Genomic DNA, 20048 nt, shown 5'->3' with positions numbered 1-20048 from the left:
TGAAATATATAGGGATTTCAAGATAATACTGTCTGATGCTTTATTATTATTATTATTAAATTTTTCTAACAGATTTTTTCAGTTGAGTTAGGTTTTTGTAAAATGCATTTTTAAATATGTCTTTATTGCTCCATTTTAATCAGGCTTTAGCAGTATCCTCGCTTTACAGCATTTTAAACCATTTACCTTCTCTATAGGGGTCCTTTAAGATAAAATTTTGAGAGACCAGCAGTTTCGTTGTTTGGAAATCATGCAAAATTCAGTTTGGAAGATGTGTTAATAATACTGCTTATGAGGTTTGGGATTTCAAATAGATGATGAGTTTATGCACGTGTGATTCTGGGATACGTTGTTGTAGGCAAGAGCTGTAGGAATGTTCCATGTAGGCAAATGTGATTTCCTTTCATATACAGAAAAGGCTGAAATACATATACTCTGCAAAACCTCTAGTAATCATACAGCTGCAAATTGTACTTTCCAGGAATTAGGTTATTTTCCTGATAGAAAAAAGACAGCAATTTTATTATATTACACACATTGAAGTTTATATAAATCGGTTCTTTGTACAGCTTAATTATATTTAGGTTAGGAGTTACTGTGATGTAGCAATAGCATGAGAACTTTGGAAATCTATAATCTTTATTGTGCTTTTGAAGAGACCAGTTTCAGATTTCAGATTCTATCTGAAGCTTTATAACTGCATTAAACTCAATTCTCAGCAGGTTACCTGCTTGTTTCTTATTCTCTGTGGAGTCGTATTTATTTGTTTTCAGTGCTGAATTTTGTCTCAAAAAATAAATGTCCAGCCTCTGTTCTGTCTGCTCCTCAGCACAACAGGCTTGTAGCCACTGGTAGAGCATATTGCAGATTGATTTATATTTCTGATATCCCTGATGGCTCTCTGGTAAGAATTGAGTCTGAAGAAAAAGAGAGGGCATGTAATGTTAGCTTACAGAGAAGTGGGGAAGAAAGAACACTTTCTGACAAGTGACGTGCCTGTGTTAAAATGTTCCTCACACTTGACTGGCTTCCTTGGGCTGTGGTTCCTATTCAAATCTGGTCGGGATTCCTGGCTACCAGTGGTGCAGTGGGTTTGCAGTTTGAATTTATGTCTTATACATACATACTCTGGAATACTGTACGTAGGTGAGCAAACTATTAAATATGACATTGCTTTATAGTATAGTTGTTCTCTCTGTCCAGATAGTCTTATACAACTTTTTTACTTCTGAAAATAGAAAGAATTCCACCCAGCTAAGCAGTGTGACAACAGATGCTTGTATCCAGTGTGTGCACTGACACTCTCAACATACAGGTGCTAAATAAAACTAGTGGACCATGATTCTCACAATCATCAGGCCACTACCCCCCACTTCATGATAGCCCTCTGTTAACACCAGATAGATGGCTGCCTATCCATTCCCGCAGGGTGACAGAGGGCAGATGTAGCAGCTGTCACACCAGCCCTTTTCAGCTGCAGTAATCCTGGCTGTGGAAAAGAGACAAAAATCCAGTCCATCTTGATATCTTCACAGCTGCTGGCTTCTCAAAATTTTTCTTGCCAAATTGGTAATCGTTGTAAAATGGAGCAGCCTTCTGCTTCTCTCCCTCTCGTGCGAGGTGGCTGTGAAAGCTGCATGGAACAGTTTTTATCCCCGTGTGTACACTGCTACATTTATACACTTGCACAAAGAAGTATCCTCTTACAGTGTAAGTAAATGTGTCATCATAAATCAGAAACAGTTATTTGGGATGATAGATCTTTGTTATATCTTTGGCAGTTGAATGTGTCCACTGCTAGAGATGAGAATTGCATTGCATGTAAAAATAATAGTGGATGGTGCGTTCCGTGATAGCAGAAAATCATGGAATTTGGCAATGACTCATTGATTTATGGTCAGTGAAATGCTTTAAGCTTGGTGCTCTGGAATGAGGATTTTTTTTTTCTATTTTATTATGAAAATGATTCTCATGGTTTCCGTGCAAGCAGATTGTACTGTAGCTTTTGAAAACAAAATAGATATTAATTTGAAAATACAAAGTTACAAAAAATATTTCACATTGTGATACCACTAAAAGGAAGGATAATGTACCTTTGCTGGGTTGTGCAAATGACTAGAAATCTTTTCTTTTTAAAGGAATTCCAGTCGATGTGGCGGTCAATATCTTCATTAACAGCTTTGGGTCAATTCAGGAGACAACTATGGTAAGACTGAAATGAACTGAATGCAGCACACAAGCAGATTTTCTTAATAAAAATTCAGGCTGAGGATTACGAAACGTAAACTGTAAATGATTGTTTTGACTGCACAGACTGAGAAGTAAGGTAATGGGACTAGCATTGGACTGTGCCTTTTGCTGTAAATCTGTGAATCTATTTAATTCTTTCCTTTTTTTGGTCACAGGTTGTCATAACTTTTAGGATCTGTTGTGGGTGAAAGGTAGATGAGTGCAGAATGAACATACATGCAAAGATCTCAAGCATTTATGTTCTCTGTTCTGTGGATTTCTGAGGAGTAAGCAGTAGAAGGAGTAAAGCAGTAGACTATTGGTGACCTTGCTGTTTATTTACTGTGTGAAAGGAGATGGACTGACTGAAGTTGTTTTTTTTTTTTTTTAAAAAAAAAGGTTTTCCAGTCCAAAGTATCTCAGCATGTCAGTAATGGCCTCAAATGATCCACTTTGCAATTTTGACTTGTTGTTGTTGTTACTATTATACGAAAAACAATCAATTTCAAAATAAAAAAAATCATTCTAGAAAAGCACTGTCTGATATTTTGAGACTTGAAGATCTTTTTACAATGACTTTTCCAATAAATACTGTGAAGAATATTGGGGGAAAAACAAACAAACAAACCACATTTCATTATTGAAGGTATTATGAGGCAGGCTAGGTTTTTCTGTTGTTTAAAAAACAAAGGGGAGTACAGTTTGTTTTGTCAGTATGTGAGAAGCTGCAGCTAGGGCATATACTCAAGCTCTGGGGTCCCAAGGCACTCCCACACCATCCACTGAAGAAATGGGTGCAGTGCTCTGCTGTGTCCAGTGCATGGGGGCAGTTCCTCAGATCTGGTTGCTTGTCTACTCCTGTGGCTAAGGCAACATTCCTCGTCCCAATGGCAGAGAAATAATGAACTATAATGCAGCTAATAAATAATAAAACACCTTTTGTTGCACATCCAAGCCAGTACCTGCTTAAAATTCAGAGCCAGCTCGTGTGTTACCTTTAATGACATTTCAGTGAGTTGCTCAAGGTTAAACAGATGCAATGGCTGAAGTAACTTTTTTTTTTTCTTTTTTTAAGCAGCTTGGCCATTTCATCCTTTCATTGCTAGGAGTGAATAAAGGATTTAGATTTGATTGAAAATGATAGTAAGTCAGTTAATGGTATTAGCAGGAAGTGATATTAAAACAAGGAATGTAAGATGAAGATGTTTTGAGATTTATTTCTTGAAAACAAAAAGAGGACTGCAGTTTAAAGGAGCAGGCAGGAAAGTAGGAGTGAAATGAATATCTAAAATGGCAGGTATATTAAGCCAGATGGCCCTTTCAAGTTTTTGAAATTTATTACATGCTTTAAAAAGTGACTTTTACAGAGGCTTTTTTTTTTTACAATTAGCCATATCCTAATAGTAACAGAACATGAATGTAAGGCGTGTGCATCTCTCCAAAAAATAAGGTACCCTCTCTACAGCAATGCATATAGGCCTGCCTGTCAATTCCTGTCCAGTCATTCACAGATTTTACTAGCATGTTGCATAAGGTAGTCATGCTCTCCTACATATTTTAGAGCTTCAGAAACCACCCTCATTTTATGCTTTTATTTAGATTTCTGTGTCCAGCCAATCTCTGTGATGCCTTGGTTCACAAGGGCTGAACTTCATATTTCCCTTCCTTATCTCATGTAATAATAATGTTTCTCCATCATCTGAGTTCGATGGGGAATCTCACACATCAAGGGAATGAATCATTCTGCAAAAGACTACATGCTTGGACAAGTTGCACAGTCTGTTTCAGCTGAAAACAAGAGGATCCTAACATGAAAGTCAATATATCAAAGCAGAGATGGAGCAGGACACAGAGGTGGGTGCTGAGACAGGCACATGATTCATTCTGAATTAAAACAGGGAATAGAACTGTGGCTAGACTGAGAGCAAGGAAGGCATGCAGATACATTAGTGGGACCAGAACTCTGCAAGCCTGTCCCCTATGGGCATGAGGAGTTGTCTGGTAGCATCTCAGACTGCTTTATCAGTATCAATGAACTTCCACTGGCCAAGGACATGGGAAATAATTTGATGTCTTAATGTCAAATTCACTCTTTGGCTCCTTTGGTGAGAATCAATTACTTTTGCTTTCTATCCTTATTGTCCCAGAACTATTTACGTTCTTAGCTATGCAGTTTGCTCTTCACCAACAAAAGTAGAGTGGTTGACTGCCTGCTGAGGTAGAGTCTGCTTTGCTTTAGGAGAGAAACGGTTTTGTTGTAAAAATGTGTTGACAGGTTAGAAGGAAGATTGGTGGAGACGCAGCATTGACCCTATGCCCATTCTATACAGTTCTAATCAAACTTCTGCAAAAAATGAAGGGCAAACGATTGCTCCATTTCTAGCAAAAGTAGAGTTTGTGTTGTACTGCTGAGTACTAGAGTGAATTGCCTCATGTTCCCACATGTATCGAGCAACTAGAAAAAAAGAACAAAAACTAGCAACTGCAGAGCGAGTAAGAACTTTTCAGCTAAAACAGAGAAGGGCTCATACCAGAACTGCTACTTTCAAGTAAGCTCCCTTTACCTGAACTCCTGTAACTTGTTTTCTTCTGGCTTTGCAGAGTACTTGTCTGGGATCCCCATGGCAACTCTTCCAATTTTTCAGAGATTGTTTTAGAGTGCAGATTTATAGGGTAATACAGGGATTATGTTGCACTTCAAAACTGTTGAAGTCAGGGATTTCTAGATGTAGATCCATTCTTTTATAAATATCCATAAGGCTATAATGTTTTAGCTGTACTAAGGATCTGATCTTCTGTCTACAATGACAATTCATTCTTAAGGTTTGTATTTGCAGTGTAACCTTTCTTTTCTCACTCAAAGTCCACCTCCTTCTTCTTTAATTTCATACCTTACAGAAAAGTCTTCTTAATGTTCATGCTCTTATTTCACTTTTCTTCTTTTAATCCTATGAATGCAATTCTCTACTTTGCTAATCTGTTAAAAGACGGCACTCTACGACTCTTCTGTTTAAAGAGAGTGTTATTATGCTTGCTTTCTTTGCATCATTGTAGGTCATGTAGAAGAAGCCTTTCACGATCTACTGTGTGCTCCAGTTTATAGAGAGAGAAGTATTGGCTATGCCTAGCTTCTGGCCTGAGGAGTTTTTCTGGTCACGTGCCCACTGTTTTTAGTAGGTTGCATTGGAAATATTTCCTAGAAGTCCTCCCCTTTCGGCTCCCTTGAAAACAGCTTGCCTTCTGTTGGAGTTTTATGGGAAAACAAAGCCCTGTAGAACACTTCAGTGATTCTTTTTGCCTTCCCTGTTCTCATTGCCCTAATGGTAATGAATGACGTTGTTTTTTTTTTTTTTTTTTTTTTCCCCTAGTGTCTGGCTTTTAAATTATTATTTGACTCCCTTTTACTTTAAAATATTGGCCATTCTGCAATATTCAAAAAACATCTGTAAAATTCATGGGAGGGAGACCATGTGACTCATCCAGACCACTTTTTCAAGCCTACATTGAACCTAATTGCAGTACAAGTACTGAATCTGAAAATTCATTACTCAATTTTGGAAAAAGTCTGTTCCCAGTCCTCTTAAATTCAATTTGTACCAGATCATAGCCCGTACTTCTGTCATGTGATGTAATAGTTTGTATTCTGCTAAATAAAACCTTTGTGCATATTATTTTCCGTAGATACAGAAGTTAAGTCTCCTGACATCTCTTAATTAAACATTCTTCATACTGCCTTAAGTATGTGGTTGCCATCCTCCCCAGGTGAATGCTCTATGAGAAATTTCCAGTCATTTGTGTAGGTCTGAACCTACTTGTTTTAGGCTAATGGGAATTCTCTTCCACTGACTGAAATGGGAACAGAATCAACATCTTAAACTGCCACTAATCTAATAGTTTGGTTTATTTGACTTCCTTTGTAATAGAAAAAGGAAGGAAGTGGTGTCCACCTGATCTTACCACCAATTCCTATTTTGACAGTGGATTTTCTGTGATTTAAACATCTCCTGAATGGCTAAACTGAAGGCAAGTGTTGGAGAGTGCTTATCATTTGCTTATGGCTGTGAGAATACTTTTGATTTTGTTAAAACAAGGATAATGCACTTGTTCATGAGAAAATTGATTTTTATGTAATGCTTATAAGTCTGAACAATATGCAGGATTTGTATGGTTTAAAATAAATGCTTTCACTTGGGCATGAAGTCCATATGGAATGGGAACTTCAGAAACAAACAAGTAAATTTTGAATTGTATCAATATAATACATTCTGAGATGATGACCTGAATTCCCTCATGCTCTGAAGCTTTTCTATGGAAGCCTTCCAACTCTAAGTCACTTTGAATTGACTACTATTTTATGCTACTTCTTTACTTTGACGTAATAATAGAGGTCTTTGAACAAATAAAAATCTGACTACATCTATTTTTTTTTTTTACTTCCAGAAACAGACTGCCAAAAAGTAACGGTTCTCTCAGAGCTATGCATATTAATAGATGTTGCCTGAGATCTTTCTGTTTAATTTTGATGCTTTGGTTTCTGTTATAATGCAGTGGGGAAAAACATTACACAGTCTGTTGTAGTAAAAAAAAAATACCTGGGCTGGATATGGGAAGGTGAGCACAGGGGATTAACAAAGGGAAATCAGTAGAGTAAACTACTCTGCATGAGATCTTAATCAAGAATTAACATAAGTATCTCAACATGGCACTTGCTTTGGACTGTAGATATACAGCTTATAGCAAGTACTGCAGAAGAGAATTCGCAATATATCAACAGAAAAATGCCTGAGACAACACTAGTTTGTACACTGCATTCTTAATTTTTTATGTTGAGTTCATTGACAAATCAAGAATATGTCATGAACCATCACTCACAGATATCTGCCTTTTTTTATATAATTGCAAAGCACTAACAGGTATAATCTCAGGATGCTTTGTGCCTAGTAAATAATTACTTAAAAAAACCAACAAAGTAACCACACTATAAAATACAGCAAGGAGGACTAGAGATAGATTTACCTTAATTATAGAATCTGACTTTATTTTTGTCTTTTACTTTGTTTTAACGATACTTTTATTCCTTTCTCTGTATGTGATCTGCCTGGTTTACGTTTGCATAAAAAAGAAGCATTTGCTTAGATGTAAATCTGAAAAGCAGAAAGATGTAGATGCAAGACTGAAAAATCCTAACTGACATAGTAGGTCAGATTTTTCCTTTGGATGCACACAGCTTTCACTGAGGACAGCATGCATGTGGGTTTCGTTCTGCCCTGAGACATGTGCTACTCCAGTTCCCAACGGCAACATTTGCTTCTCATTGAGCATGGTTCTACTACTGTCCATCCTTGACTAAAACTCCTGCTGAATTTGGAAGAAAGTTTCTTCTATGTAACGTCTTGATTTACTCTTAATTTCTGTGTCCTGTTCTGTGCCTGTTTTCACACAAGCTGCCTCAGGCCTTATGTTGTACAGTCATCAATTTTCCTACTGAAATAGCCCCAAATCACTATTAGAGGTCCCAAGGCTGTATTCTGTGTTTGCAGCTTAAAGTCTGCTGTCTTCCTGGTCTGTTTTCTGCTTTTACGGTGTGGCATATTGCCATCACTATGCCACTTAACAAACTGGAGAATGCTTTTATAAGGTGTTATATTGCCATCAGCATGCTACTTAACCAATTGTATAACAAACAGGAGTTTATACTTCCAGGATTTGCTGGTAGAAGTGATGCTGTGTTAGCAGCTGCAGTAAATCAGTGTAGTTGAACTATGGCTTCCTCTGTGCTGTTGCCTACTTTTCTTTATGCCTATGTAACATGGCTGCTGTCAGAGGGGATGCAGAAAGAATCCTGGGAGGAAAATCTGCTCCTTTCCTTTAAAAAAAAAAAAAAGTTTTTTTTATCTAAATCTGATATATACTCTACCTATTATTAGTAAATTGCATTGAAATTACCACGTACTAATGCTACTTGAGTGGTGATTCATGCCTACCTTTGTGATAGAAAAATCAAAGCATAAATTGCTTTTCTTCTGTGAGTCTGATACTATGGTATTCTTTCCCCATGATTGTTTTTTGTTTAGACTTTTGTCTGGTCTAATTCTTATGTATTCTTCCCATCAGGATTACAGAGTGAACATCTTCCTAAGACAGAAGTGGAATGACCCCAGACTCAAACTGCCCAACGACTGGAGGGGTTCAGACACTCTGACAGTGGACCCAACAATGTTTAAATGTCTTTGGAAACCAGACTTGTTCTTTGCAAATGAAAAAAATGCTAACTTCCATGATGTCACTCAAGAAAATATCCTTCTGTTTATATTTCGGGATGGAGATGTCCTAGTCAGCATGAGGTATTTTATTGATAAATTCATACTCTTTCTGACTTCAGTCAATTCACGACTTGATGGGAGATAGATGTGCTGTTAGTCTCAATAATGCAGTTTTTGATTAAAATTTAAACATATATGGCAATTTTAAAACAATGCTGTCAAAAATGAAATGTGTGAAAATAAATCCGGAGATGTTGCAAAGCACATAGGTTGGTAGCACAGGAAGTACTAAAATTTGACATGTTTGTATATCATGTTAAAGTAACATTAAATAGGCTAGTACTAGTAACAGCATTAAAATTTACAGAGTTATCTAGATTTCTAGAAGCATAATGAAGTGAAAGAAGGTTGTGCTGTCATTCACCAAGACCTGGACAGGCTGGAGAGTTGGGTGAAGTAGAACCTAATGGGGTTCAACAAGGGCAAATGCAGAGTGCTATACCTGGGGAGGAACAACCACATGCATCAGTGCAGGTTAGGGGCTGACCTGCTGGAAAGGAGCTCTGCAGAGAAAAACCTGGGTGTTCTGGTGGACAGCAGGTTGGCCACAAGCCAGTATTGTGCCCTGGTGGCCAAGAAGGCCAATTGGAGTGCACTAAAAAGAGCTTGGCCAGCAGGTGATTCTTCCTTTCTATTCAACATTAATGAGGCTGCGTCTGTTCAAGAAAGTTCCCCAGTTCAAGAAAGACAGGGAACTTCTAGAGAGAGTCCAGCAGAGGGCCACAAAGATGATTAAGGATGTGGACCATCCCCATTATGTTTTAGCAGAGGAGTTGGACCAGTGGATCTCGAGGTCCCTTCCAGCTCCTGTGATTCTGTGATATTTGGAGTAATTCCTTCAGCAAAGTAACATAATTCTCACCACCTGAGTTTCTATGTTAACTAGTGCAAACAAGGATTATCTCCCACTGATATAAAAAAAAGGCTGAAATTTAAAAAGTGAATATAAATATTTTGTTAAAGTACTAGGACGTGATTCCAGTTAAGATCTGTGCTTTACTCAATGTAGATTTTTCAGAGGACCTCCTTAAATATTTAATTTCATTGCAATGAATGCATACTTCTTTGTGTTTTTGCTTTGTTTATGATCGTGATAGTATTCTATGCCATAAAAGCAACGATTCGTTGTAAAACAGCCAAATTTTTTAATTAAAAGGAATATAATGAAAATTTACAGCCTATAGATGCAATGATTTGCAGAGATTAGGTTCACTTTCTAGCAGTATTTTTTTTTTTTTTTGCATAAACTGAAACATACCACCAAAATGCAGGAAAAAGTTATTTGCCAAAAGCACTGTAACTTTACCATTAAGAGGGGACAACTTCTGAAATTATGAATACGTGAGGTTTTTATTTGCAGAGTGGAAGTGGTTAGAAAGAAGATAGGAGAGTCCGTGTTGGTTTGTTTTTGCTCATTCTAAATCAGGATGAGAAAATTAAATCTCAAGACTTTTCCAGATGGAGGTCAGAAAAGGAATCGTAGAATCAGACAGTGTAAGCATTTCATTTGGCTCATTCTGAAGGTCCTGTTCTGATTACAGCTGAATCCAGCAATTTTTGAAGTCTGTAGAAATTAATATTTCAAAATAGAAAATCACTTTGAGCTACAAAAGCAGTTTTGATTCTAAATATTAAAATTTAACAATTGGAACTTCTTTCAGGTACATATTTTTCCAGGTTGTAGCCATTTAGAACAGCTAGGCAAATAGGAACTTTTGGTAGTTGATATCGATAGTTGTGGTGACGTCTCAGGGATCTTGAATGGCACATAATGAGCAGATGGACATTGATTATTCACTTTCTTTTCCAGTAGAATAATCATAAGACCAGGGCCAGGGCAGATGAAAGGAGACCATTAGTGTGTGTGAAGGATAGTGTTCTCCTTGTTGCAGGATGCTTTGTATGAATAAAGTTTACATAGTAAATTCGAGAAAGCAACAGGAAGCTTCTTGAAGGAAAAAAATTCTGTCAAGCTGTCTTAAATAAAGGAAGCATCACTCACTTCTGGTTTAGGAAGGCACAACTTAAAGGAGGCTGCTGGAAATCTGGGAGAGTGTCATTTCCTCATTGGTCTGGTCTAATATTCTTCTTCAGCAGTCTGCCACTGTCCACTGCTGGAGACAGATTTCTTTTCAGTATGGACCTTTGGTTGGGTTGTTCCTAAAAATTATGTCTTTTGCCATGTACTAGTAGTTCTCTAATTTGTGGAATTCTGTATATTTAACACTGCATTATTAAACTACTTAGAGGTACTTAAGTTTCTGATTAGATTCCCAAATTTTGAAGTGCTATTTATTATAACTTGTTATTTTTTTTCTACTGTTTTGGAAACTGAAAGTCAAATACCTAGGATTTTCCTTTTTCTTAGTGCAGTCTACTCCTTACATGACAGCTCACCCTATCTTTAAATTCTATTTCTGTATTTTTAGATTGTCTATTACTCTGTCATGCCCTTTGGACTTGACCTTATTTCCTATGGATACACAGCGCTGCAAGATGCAATTGGAAAGCTGTATGTAAATTCATCTTTGCCTAAAAACACATTTTGGGATGAATCTTGGAATGAATATTCACTGATTCCCACCAATGTGAATTTCCCCATGAAAAACGTTTCTTATGGTTGTGTCACCATGCACCCTGATTCAAGCTTTCACTGTTAAGCACAGTGACAACTGCTTAGTATTACAAAAACAGTTGCTATAAGCTTAGTAAAACAGGGATACGTATCATTTGGAAAAAAAGAATCCACAGTTTCTCCTGGAGGTTTTAACTTCCACAACCTGTGCTTTTTTGTACATGGTCAGGGTCCATTTTATCCCCTTGCGTTGATGATGCACTGTGTCATTGGTAACTCCTGAAGTACTGGAAGAAAAGAAAATTACTTGATGCCAATATTTGAGAGCTTTTAGTATGCAACCTTTTCAAAATGTTTTCATGATTTGTTGTGGATGTGGGCAGGCATATCTGCCCTACTAGTCCTTTTTTGGTAACCTGGTTATTTGATCTCACAAAGGGGCAGACAGGTCTCATCAGTGAAGGCTTTCATGCCATGCTGGAAGTTGTAGCCGAAGTGCTTCTGAAACCCATCTTCTTCCCTGCTCCCCAAGTACAAGGGCATCTATTCCAAAAGTCCTGTAGTCCCATCCTTGTTGATCCTACTTTCCTGGCCTTTTGTTTCAACTAAGGATGAATGTGATGCAGGGAAGGAAGGGTGCTTCCTCCAACCTGTTGCTGCTACAATACAGAAGCTTTATTCTGTTGTTACTGCCCCAGATCTGCTGAGGAAGCTGAGATTAAGAAGCAAGGAAACAGCAAGGTTAAACAAAGCTGAACAGGACAGCCTGGTGATGGCCAGGTAGTAATAATGATCAGAGCTATACAATTTAGTTTTTGATTGACAGCATTTACCCTTACAATTCTAATAAGACCATAGTGTTAGAGTTTTAGTGTATGCCCACTGTGCATATATTAGCTGAATTAAACTTGTATGGTAAACCCAAACAAATTGGTGGTTAATGTGAAAGTAATGGAAGTTGGCTCAAACTTTCTCAGTCTGGGTTTCTCTACAAGTATGAAAAAGTACAATTTTTCAAGGGAGAACTACTCATAAAAAGTTGCCAGTAACTTAATCTGATCAACCTTACTGTCTCTCTCCATGCTAAGTTGATGTATGTAGATTAGGGTGCAGAAATGCATTTTCTGCTCCTTTGGGAAAGTAGTGTGAACTGAACTTTGTTCTACCTTTTTATTCCTTTGACTCCTATAGCTCCCAGTCTGTCCCCTCCAGTTCCCACACTGAGCTTGCTTTCTCTGTTATCCATTGGCAGCTTTATTTCAATATGTTCAGTTCAAATTTTTGTCTTTCTGGTTGTTAGGTTTCCAAGATGAAGCAGCCAGTTGTTATTAAACAGTTCCCTGTATGTATGGTTATGGTTATGATCACTAGTTCAGCACATTCCCAATGGACAAGATTTTCAGTGCCCATTAATTATATTCTAAAAGCTCTCGGCGGCTTTGTGATTTGATAAATGTTGTAAAGAGGTGAAACTGATTTTACGAATTGATCTTTAAGACAACTCATTTTTTGATATTATCTTTTAGCATGGAGCTTTGAGGTGTGATTTTTATTAGGTTGTTGTTGACCTTAAAGAAGTTGGCTAATGAACGATTTAACTTTTTGAATGGCATCTATTTTTCAACAATAAAAACAGTTTATTTAAATCCTCCAAAACAAAAATGGTTCTTTAAACATTTCTGAGGCTTAGAATTACAAAACACTTCCTACCAGCTCAATCTTTTTATATATTTCCCCAGCTTTTTTCCCATATAAAGCGCATTATCTTTGAGCAACCTGGTCTAGAGGGAGGTGTCACTGTCTATGACAGAGGGGTTGGAACTGGATGATCTGAAAGGTCCCTTCCAACCCAAACCATTCTGTGATTCTCTGATCTCTGTGTGAAGTTAATTCTTAATAAGCAGAAAGTAACAGAAAAACAGCATGTAAAATCATGACTATAAGTGTGTATTTATTTAATACTGTGTTATGCTTGTGTTATGCTAGTGCTGTTGTATAAACCATGTTTTAGATGTATGTTGGGGTCTCTCCATATTCAGGAGGTTATGATGGTGCTGAGGTACTGACTTGATTTCAGTAGGACTGCATGTCTACTTGAATTTCTTGTCATGTATTTCCTAAAGCACAGTGATTTCATGAATCAGGGCTTTTAACCTGAACAACTAAGTAGAAGGGTTGTTTTACACAAAAGCCAAGTAATTAGGTAATCAGGAAATTAGTAGGTGCAGCATTAATTTCTGTTGCAGTTACTTGGACTTGTGAGTGTAGCTGAAATTCAGTATGTTTTTCATGCTTTACTGAAGTGGAGTATGAATGATTATGCAAACTTTAAAGCTGTGGAATCTAGAGCGCTGCTTTATTTGTTTGGATAGTGATTTCTGTAACAAACACCTCTTAATCGTTGTAATATTGCCAATAATATAATGTCCTACCTGGCAAATCTTAATATAGAACTACATAAAAATTCAGTTGTGGATTATCTCATTTTTTTTCCTGATTCTTTGAATAGGAAATACAAAAAAAAAAGTACATACACGCTAGATTTTATTGCTGAATTTACTTTGCTTAAGATGGGACATTAAATAATAGTAATAATTTTCTTCTTGTAGTTGGTTACACAACTGATGACTTACGCTTTATCTGGCAATCTGGAGATCCTGTACAGTTAGAGAAAATTGCTCTGCCTCAGTTTGATATTAAAAAGGAGGATATTGAATATGGTAACTGTACCAAGTACTACAAAGGCACAGGTAGGTGATAGAGGTGCTTTTCATGGTAAAAACTAAGCTTCCTTCTGTTATTGTTTATGGATAATGATTTATATTCCAGTACACATCTTACATTTTTATGGGAGGAAATGGGTTACTTTTAGCTAACATACATACAAAGTACATACATACAAAGTACTGCAAACTAATTCAAATACATAAAGTCTAGATTGAAAATTGAATGGAATTAAATATTTTTCTTGATTTGGCTTACATGTCTCCTGATCTTGCTGTTGCCATTTTGTTTCTATAGTCTGGGTAATTTTCTGTTCTTGTAAGCACTTTTCTGATGGGCAGTTCATGTAGAATTGTGCTACCTGCAGCAAAGTAGGGTAATTTGGGTTTTCTCGTTAAACGTTTGTTCCAAAAATTGATAGTATTAGAGTGTAACTTTAAATGTTTCTTCCTGCAGGTTCTTCTTTTCTGTAAGTTTTCTTGAAATGTGTCACTGTAGAAAGCTGTTTGCAGTCCTCAGCTCTGTATGATTCAGTCCTGAGATCGTATTTGAGTGTGGACAAAAAATTTCTGCAGAGCTTTCTGGCTTCTAATGATGTATCATTTCTACTTTGATTAATTAATTTCTGCCTATAATTAATCAAACTACTCACATTCCGTGGCAACCCCAAGACTTTTCATAACAACTGAAATCAGCAGTGTGTGTTTTAGTCAGTGCTATTGCATCATATGCACAAATCTCCCATTAAAATGAAGATGGCTGTGGCACTGAAGCTTTTCTGCAAAGATCCTTTTCAAGTTTCTTGCTGACCATTCAGCTGCAGTTGAGAGTCTGTTACTTGCAGTTGTTTCTGAGCTAGATTCCAAGTGTGAAGAGATCTCAGGTAACCTTTAAGTAGTTTGGAGTTAAGGAATTTAGTTTGAAAGAGATAATTAAAATTGAATGTTATTTTTTTTATCTGCAAAATGAATGAGTTCTTAGCTTACTAAGTACATAATTCCATATCTCAGATTATTTACATTTGAAAGTAGTGTGAAATTACATCTCCTCAGAACAATGCTGTATTGATGAAAGCACAACCAGCATTGGTATTTAAATCCAAATTTGGAAATGATAAGAGGTTTCTTAGCAGTGAGAAAATTATTTTATTCTTAAATAAGTAATGAGTTTACTGGAAAATTAGGCTATGAAGTCGTGGAAAATTAAATAGATTGATTTTGCAGTTTCCAAGTAAAATTCATAAACATAGGAAAATTGGATGTAACACAAAGAGACTTCCATTTCATTCAAGGGCAGAAAGGAACACTTACTCCAAATTGCTATCTTGTAATTGTGTTGTCAAAGTTAGCATAATGATGTTATGTTTTGTCATAAACCTAAGGTTAAACATCTATAAAATTGATATTTGTGCATCTTAGGTATTTTTAGGATTTCTGGAATCTTAAAGATAAATCTAAGAATTAATCATTACATGCTTTACAATGAAACTGGAAAGAAAGCCAGCGTTGCTTTTTGAAGTTCCAACACCTTGTGACCACAGGTTAAAATGGCACTTTACGAAGTGCTCAGCAAGATGGTCACGTTATTGTGGGCACATGATTTGACCATTAATGAAAAGATCATTAGAAGAACCATCAGACTCAGTGGAATTGCAACATTAAATTTAAGAAAGTTCTCGTAATTCTTTTATTGCTAATCCTTTCTGTTTAAAAATGAAAATCATCCATGTTAAGTCTATAATAAAGACTGGAGTTAATACATCGTTAATGTGGATTGAATAGGTAAGTATGATGAAGTATTTTAAAGGCTGCTTTCAGGAATCAAGAGCTGTGTGATTTACCTTTAATTCTTATATTGAAGGAATTTCACAGTGCAGATATGCACATAATTAAAATTAATTCTATTAAGGATTTTATAAGAAAAACAAAAGGCAATGTTGCAAGTACAAGCAAGTTTTCTAAGGTATGGCCTATGCAGGAGATCGTTGCCAATTGCAGAGAACTTATTCTTTTGGCCATTTACATCAACTGATGTTTTATCATGCCTGTCTAAGTAGAGAGTCAATAAATTTGGAACGTCTATAACAATAATCTGAGTATTTAAGTTGCAAATAGCCTATTTCTTATTTACCAAAATGTATGACAGATCCAACAAGTTCTTCAGCAACTGAACAGTGAGAGCAGCAGATAATCTGTGTGGTGGAAATGCCACACAGAATGCATTTCTGGCAGAAAGCGAATAAGAAATGATATTTACAGTCTCCCTTGTTTGAATGTAAAATCTAAAATTCCTAGAAATGAGTCAGAAGTTATACAAATAGAGAATATTGGCAAAGATAGAAGACTACAAAATGCCATTTAAGGTCTTCTACACAGCAAAGGAACATTCTCATTTTTTGTTGTTGTTGTTTTGATTACTGCAGGCTCACCAATATTTTGAAATGACTTATTGTTCTAGGATAGTTGTTTTAAAAAATACACAAGATAAGTAGATAAATTTTTCAAAGATTCTACGTTTGAAATTAGATGTACACCAATTCTTTTTTTACAGATGGACATTGACTTGAGTTTTGATATTGTTCTAATGTAATTTAGGAATGCCTTCTCTTCATTACAGAATAGTTTCTGATGTATTCTGTTATCTCCACCGAAATCCTAGTATCTGCTGCTTTATTTTTTGTTGAATTCATCTTGTTGAACATTTTCTGAAGTGTTTGTATGTTTTAAAAGCTTTGCTGCAAAAAATTCAGCATGTTTCAATTTTAGGAGTTATCTATTTCAGCTTTCAGTATTGGGGGCATCTCTGCTTTGGGTCACTTTCAGATCACCTCTTTTCATTCTAACCTTTCTAAATAAATATGTTTTTATTCCATTTTATTTGTGAATTAATGCTAAGTAGAATTTTCGTATGAGTTTAAGCTCACACTAGCTTAAGCTGCTATGACTGCCAGATCCCATTGGTTGTAACTGGCCTGCATGTTGAAGCCAGATTCAAGATAAGGCTTGTGTCAGCTGCTGGTTATTGACACTTTGTGAAAAGGGCAGAGGGTGCTTATAGATCACAAAGAGAACCACAGGTTACATTGATTTGTGTTTTGAACATATTTCAAATTAAATTATTTGCCTTCTGAAAGAAATTCGAACCGATGAACCTGTGTTCTTAAGCAGAAAAACGAGTAGAAGATAGTAATCTCAAGAGGTTGACCTGCAAAGCACATTAAACTTTAATATGCATTTATTTCTTTAAAGGTTATTACACTTGTGTAGAAGTAATCTTCACTTTACGAAGACAAGTTGGATTTTACATGATGGGTGTTTATGCTCCTACACTGCTAATTGTTGTTCTGTCCTGGCTATCATTTTGGATCAATCCTGATGCAAGTGCTGCAAGAGTCCCACTGGGTAACCTGCCTTCACATATGCTGTTACAGACCACTTAACACCATCAAGCCATTCTCAGTTGCTTTGACAACATGATGCCGGACACTGAAAGCAACTTCACTTTCATTATCCACTCATCTTTTTCACTGAAACCTCCTCATTCCTACTCGTGTAAAATCCACCCCCATATTGAAGCTTTGCTTGTTATGCAATGCTAATGTGATGAGGATGCTCTCTCTGCTCCTCTGTACCAGGACAAATCTGGTCTTACCAGATCTTATTTGTGGTTGTTGTTGCAGGCACTGGGGCAGCATGTAGTGTGTAGGAACTTGAGCATTTGAAAAACTCTTGAAATAAGAAAGCAGGATGATGACTAAGAATCTAAATAGCTATCTCTTGTAGCAGGTTTTCTGAGGATTAATAGAAACTGAATGATGTTTGGAAAAGAATTAGCATCCTTGATTTCATTAGAGACTCAGTTCATGAACTATTTCAGCCTCTTGTGCTGCTCAGCACAGCACAACAGGCAGGCTGTTCGTTTGTTATGGGACTGTAGGACATGGAGTTAATCAAAACAATAGTATCTTATCTTCACTGTTTAATAGGGCATGGGACTCCAGCTCTGGGGTGGGCCAGCCTGCAGATCACCAGAGCATGGTGAAATGTGGAGCCAGGCTCTTGAATCTTGACATTGCTATGTGTAATCCTATCTCCATGCCTTCCACAACCTCTCCTTTCTCATGCCCTGAACTCCTTGTCCTCGCCTTTCCCTGACACTCCCACCTCCACACTCCCTATTTTCCAAGTCTTCTCCACGTTCCCAGGAGATGTAGTTCAGCTGTTTTCCCATCCCACAAGGATGCAGTTTAAGCATCTCTTCAGGCCCTGGCCTTTCTGAGAAGCCTCTCATCCACACGTTAACGTGCACATCTCATCTGGATCTAAGTCCTGTGCAGCCTCACATGCATGAACACATGCTGAAAGCACTCGAGATCCTTAGGGGCAAGGTCTGCCCTGTCACCATCCCAGACTGATCAGTAGAGTCTGAAATCTCCACGGAACAGGAAGGATTCCTGCCAGGTTTGTTAAGTTGAAATGTCCCTGCAGTTGCCTTAGTCTGAGCTGTGCTGCTCCACTTTCAGGACATCTACCATGTCTCTTCCTTCTCCGTTGATGTGATTGCCAAAATAAACAAAGAGCTTGCACCAAGACTAAAATGCTGCTTTAGGGTTTTCTGCTACAGTTTGCTTCCTTTCTCCAATTAAACGTAATGAAAACATATTTCATTACATTTATTGTATGTATCTCTTTTACAGGGTACTGTTTCAGAATACAAAACAACTTTATTTTTCTTGATCTTTAAAAATACTGATAGTTTTTGAGGAGCAGTCACAATTCATATTAGTTTGATAGCGAGTAACAAATACACCAGGAAAGCTACTAGGGATGATTTCCATAGCATGAAGCATAAGATGTTACATGAACGAAAAAAATCAGTCTGGAGAAATTATACCATGCCTTCAATTAAAAAGATAGAAATGAGAACTGGAGTTAGTTTTCATATAATGAGATCCAATATGATCAAAACCTTATCATTATAAAAGCATTTCTACTTTTATAATCCTGTGTTTCGAATAGCTGGCCAGTCAGGTTTATCAATTATATGTGAGATTTGTAAGAAGCATAGGGATGATTTATATAGCATGGATGTGTTTGTGACTAAACACGCATGCTTATTTATTTGTCTGTTTATCTGTTTTTAAGTGTTTGCTTGCTCCTTTTATATATTGCCATGATATAATGCATTTTCAAAGATATTTACCATCGGCCTGGCTATGTAACTTTTCCTCAATCCCCAGAGAAGCAACAGACACTAAATCTGACCATCCTTTAGTCATGAGTCAGTATTTAATAATGCAGGTTGATAACGCCATGGTTGCATTAAGATTTATTTTTCTCCAGTTTGCACAAGGGCAGCAAGCTGGCTCTTCTTTCTGCATCCTTAAAGAAAGTTGATCTTGAAATCTAACAAGATAAACATTTCTGTGTCAAGTGAATGTCTGCTCACAAGAAAGTGTTACCAGTTGTCATTACAATTGTAATGGTTGGTAAGATACCTCATTAGGTGAGAAGCTACTTCAGATTTGCATATGAGTATCTTAATACAGTTATCCTTACAGTTAAGTATAGTGGACCACTGTTGGCCATGCCTAGGAATCTCAGAAGTTTCTAGCTGATCTAGGAATGCAAGAACTATAAAGCTCAAAACGATTTTGTAGATTGATTGATTTTCTGGGAAAAGGTGTTTTTTTTCTTCAAAGAAAAAGGCTGTGTCCATCTAGTTTCTAAGTAAGTTGCAAGGCTTTTTTATACCTATAATGTTGAATTCAATTAGGTCACACAGTGGTAGGGAGCTCCACAAAGGACACGTATCTGGAGAGCTCTGGCTAAGTGATTTAAAGATGGAGTCATCAAGTGCTTCTTTCTAAATAAATGCTTGTGTTTCAGCTTTTAATGAGGCCTATGGAGGATTCTCCAGTTCTTTACAAGTGGAAAGTGTGCCAGCGTCTGTTCAAAAAATTCCTATCTTCAGTGCCATGTGACCCCCAAAGGGAGTACAGCCTTCCCTGAGGCTGTAGGCATCTGAGGGACGTGATTTAGCGGAGGGTTGTTAGAGTTGGGGTGCTAGAGTGTTGGAGTTGGGGTTAGAGTTGGGGTGCTGACCATGACCTAGCCTTGATGATCTTTAAGGTCTTTTTCCAACCTGAGCAATTCTATGACTTCAGACTTCCAAGCAGCCACAGTAGCCTGGAGTAA

General features: G+C 37.0%; 1 protein-coding gene across 6 annotated transcripts in view; it reads left to right on the top strand.

Annotated features, from left to right (window-relative positions):
* The window catches only part of GLRB (glycine receptor beta), a 69954-nt gene that overhangs the window by 35845 nt on the left and 14061 nt on the right, over positions 1-20048 (top strand). For 4 of the 6 annotated variants that reach the window (XM_042829767.1, XM_042829766.1, XM_042829764.1 and 1 more), the window contains exons 4-8: positions 2139-2206; positions 8344-8573; positions 10982-11064; positions 13737-13877; positions 17100-17252. In XM_042829767.1, coding sequence (XP_042685701.1) covers positions 2139-2206; positions 8344-8573; positions 10982-11064; positions 13737-13877; positions 17100-17252 — 675 coding nt within the window. Of the gene's footprint in view, positions 1-2138; positions 2207-3933; positions 4084-8343; positions 8574-10981; positions 11065-13736; positions 13878-17099; positions 17253-20048 lie in introns of those variants that run through there. The other 2 variants (XM_042829770.1, XM_042829769.1) reach the window with 2 other exon arrangements.

The sequence above is a fragment of the Centrocercus urophasianus genome, unplaced genomic scaffold (assembly GCF_019232065.1).
Source record: "Centrocercus urophasianus isolate 14NV4802_14NV808 unplaced genomic scaffold, USGS_Curo_1.0 seq_32, whole genome shotgun sequence".
Classification (NCBI taxonomy): Eukaryota; Metazoa; Chordata; class Aves; order Galliformes; family Phasianidae; genus Centrocercus; species Centrocercus urophasianus.
This window is presented reverse-complemented; position numbering and strand designations above follow the sequence as displayed.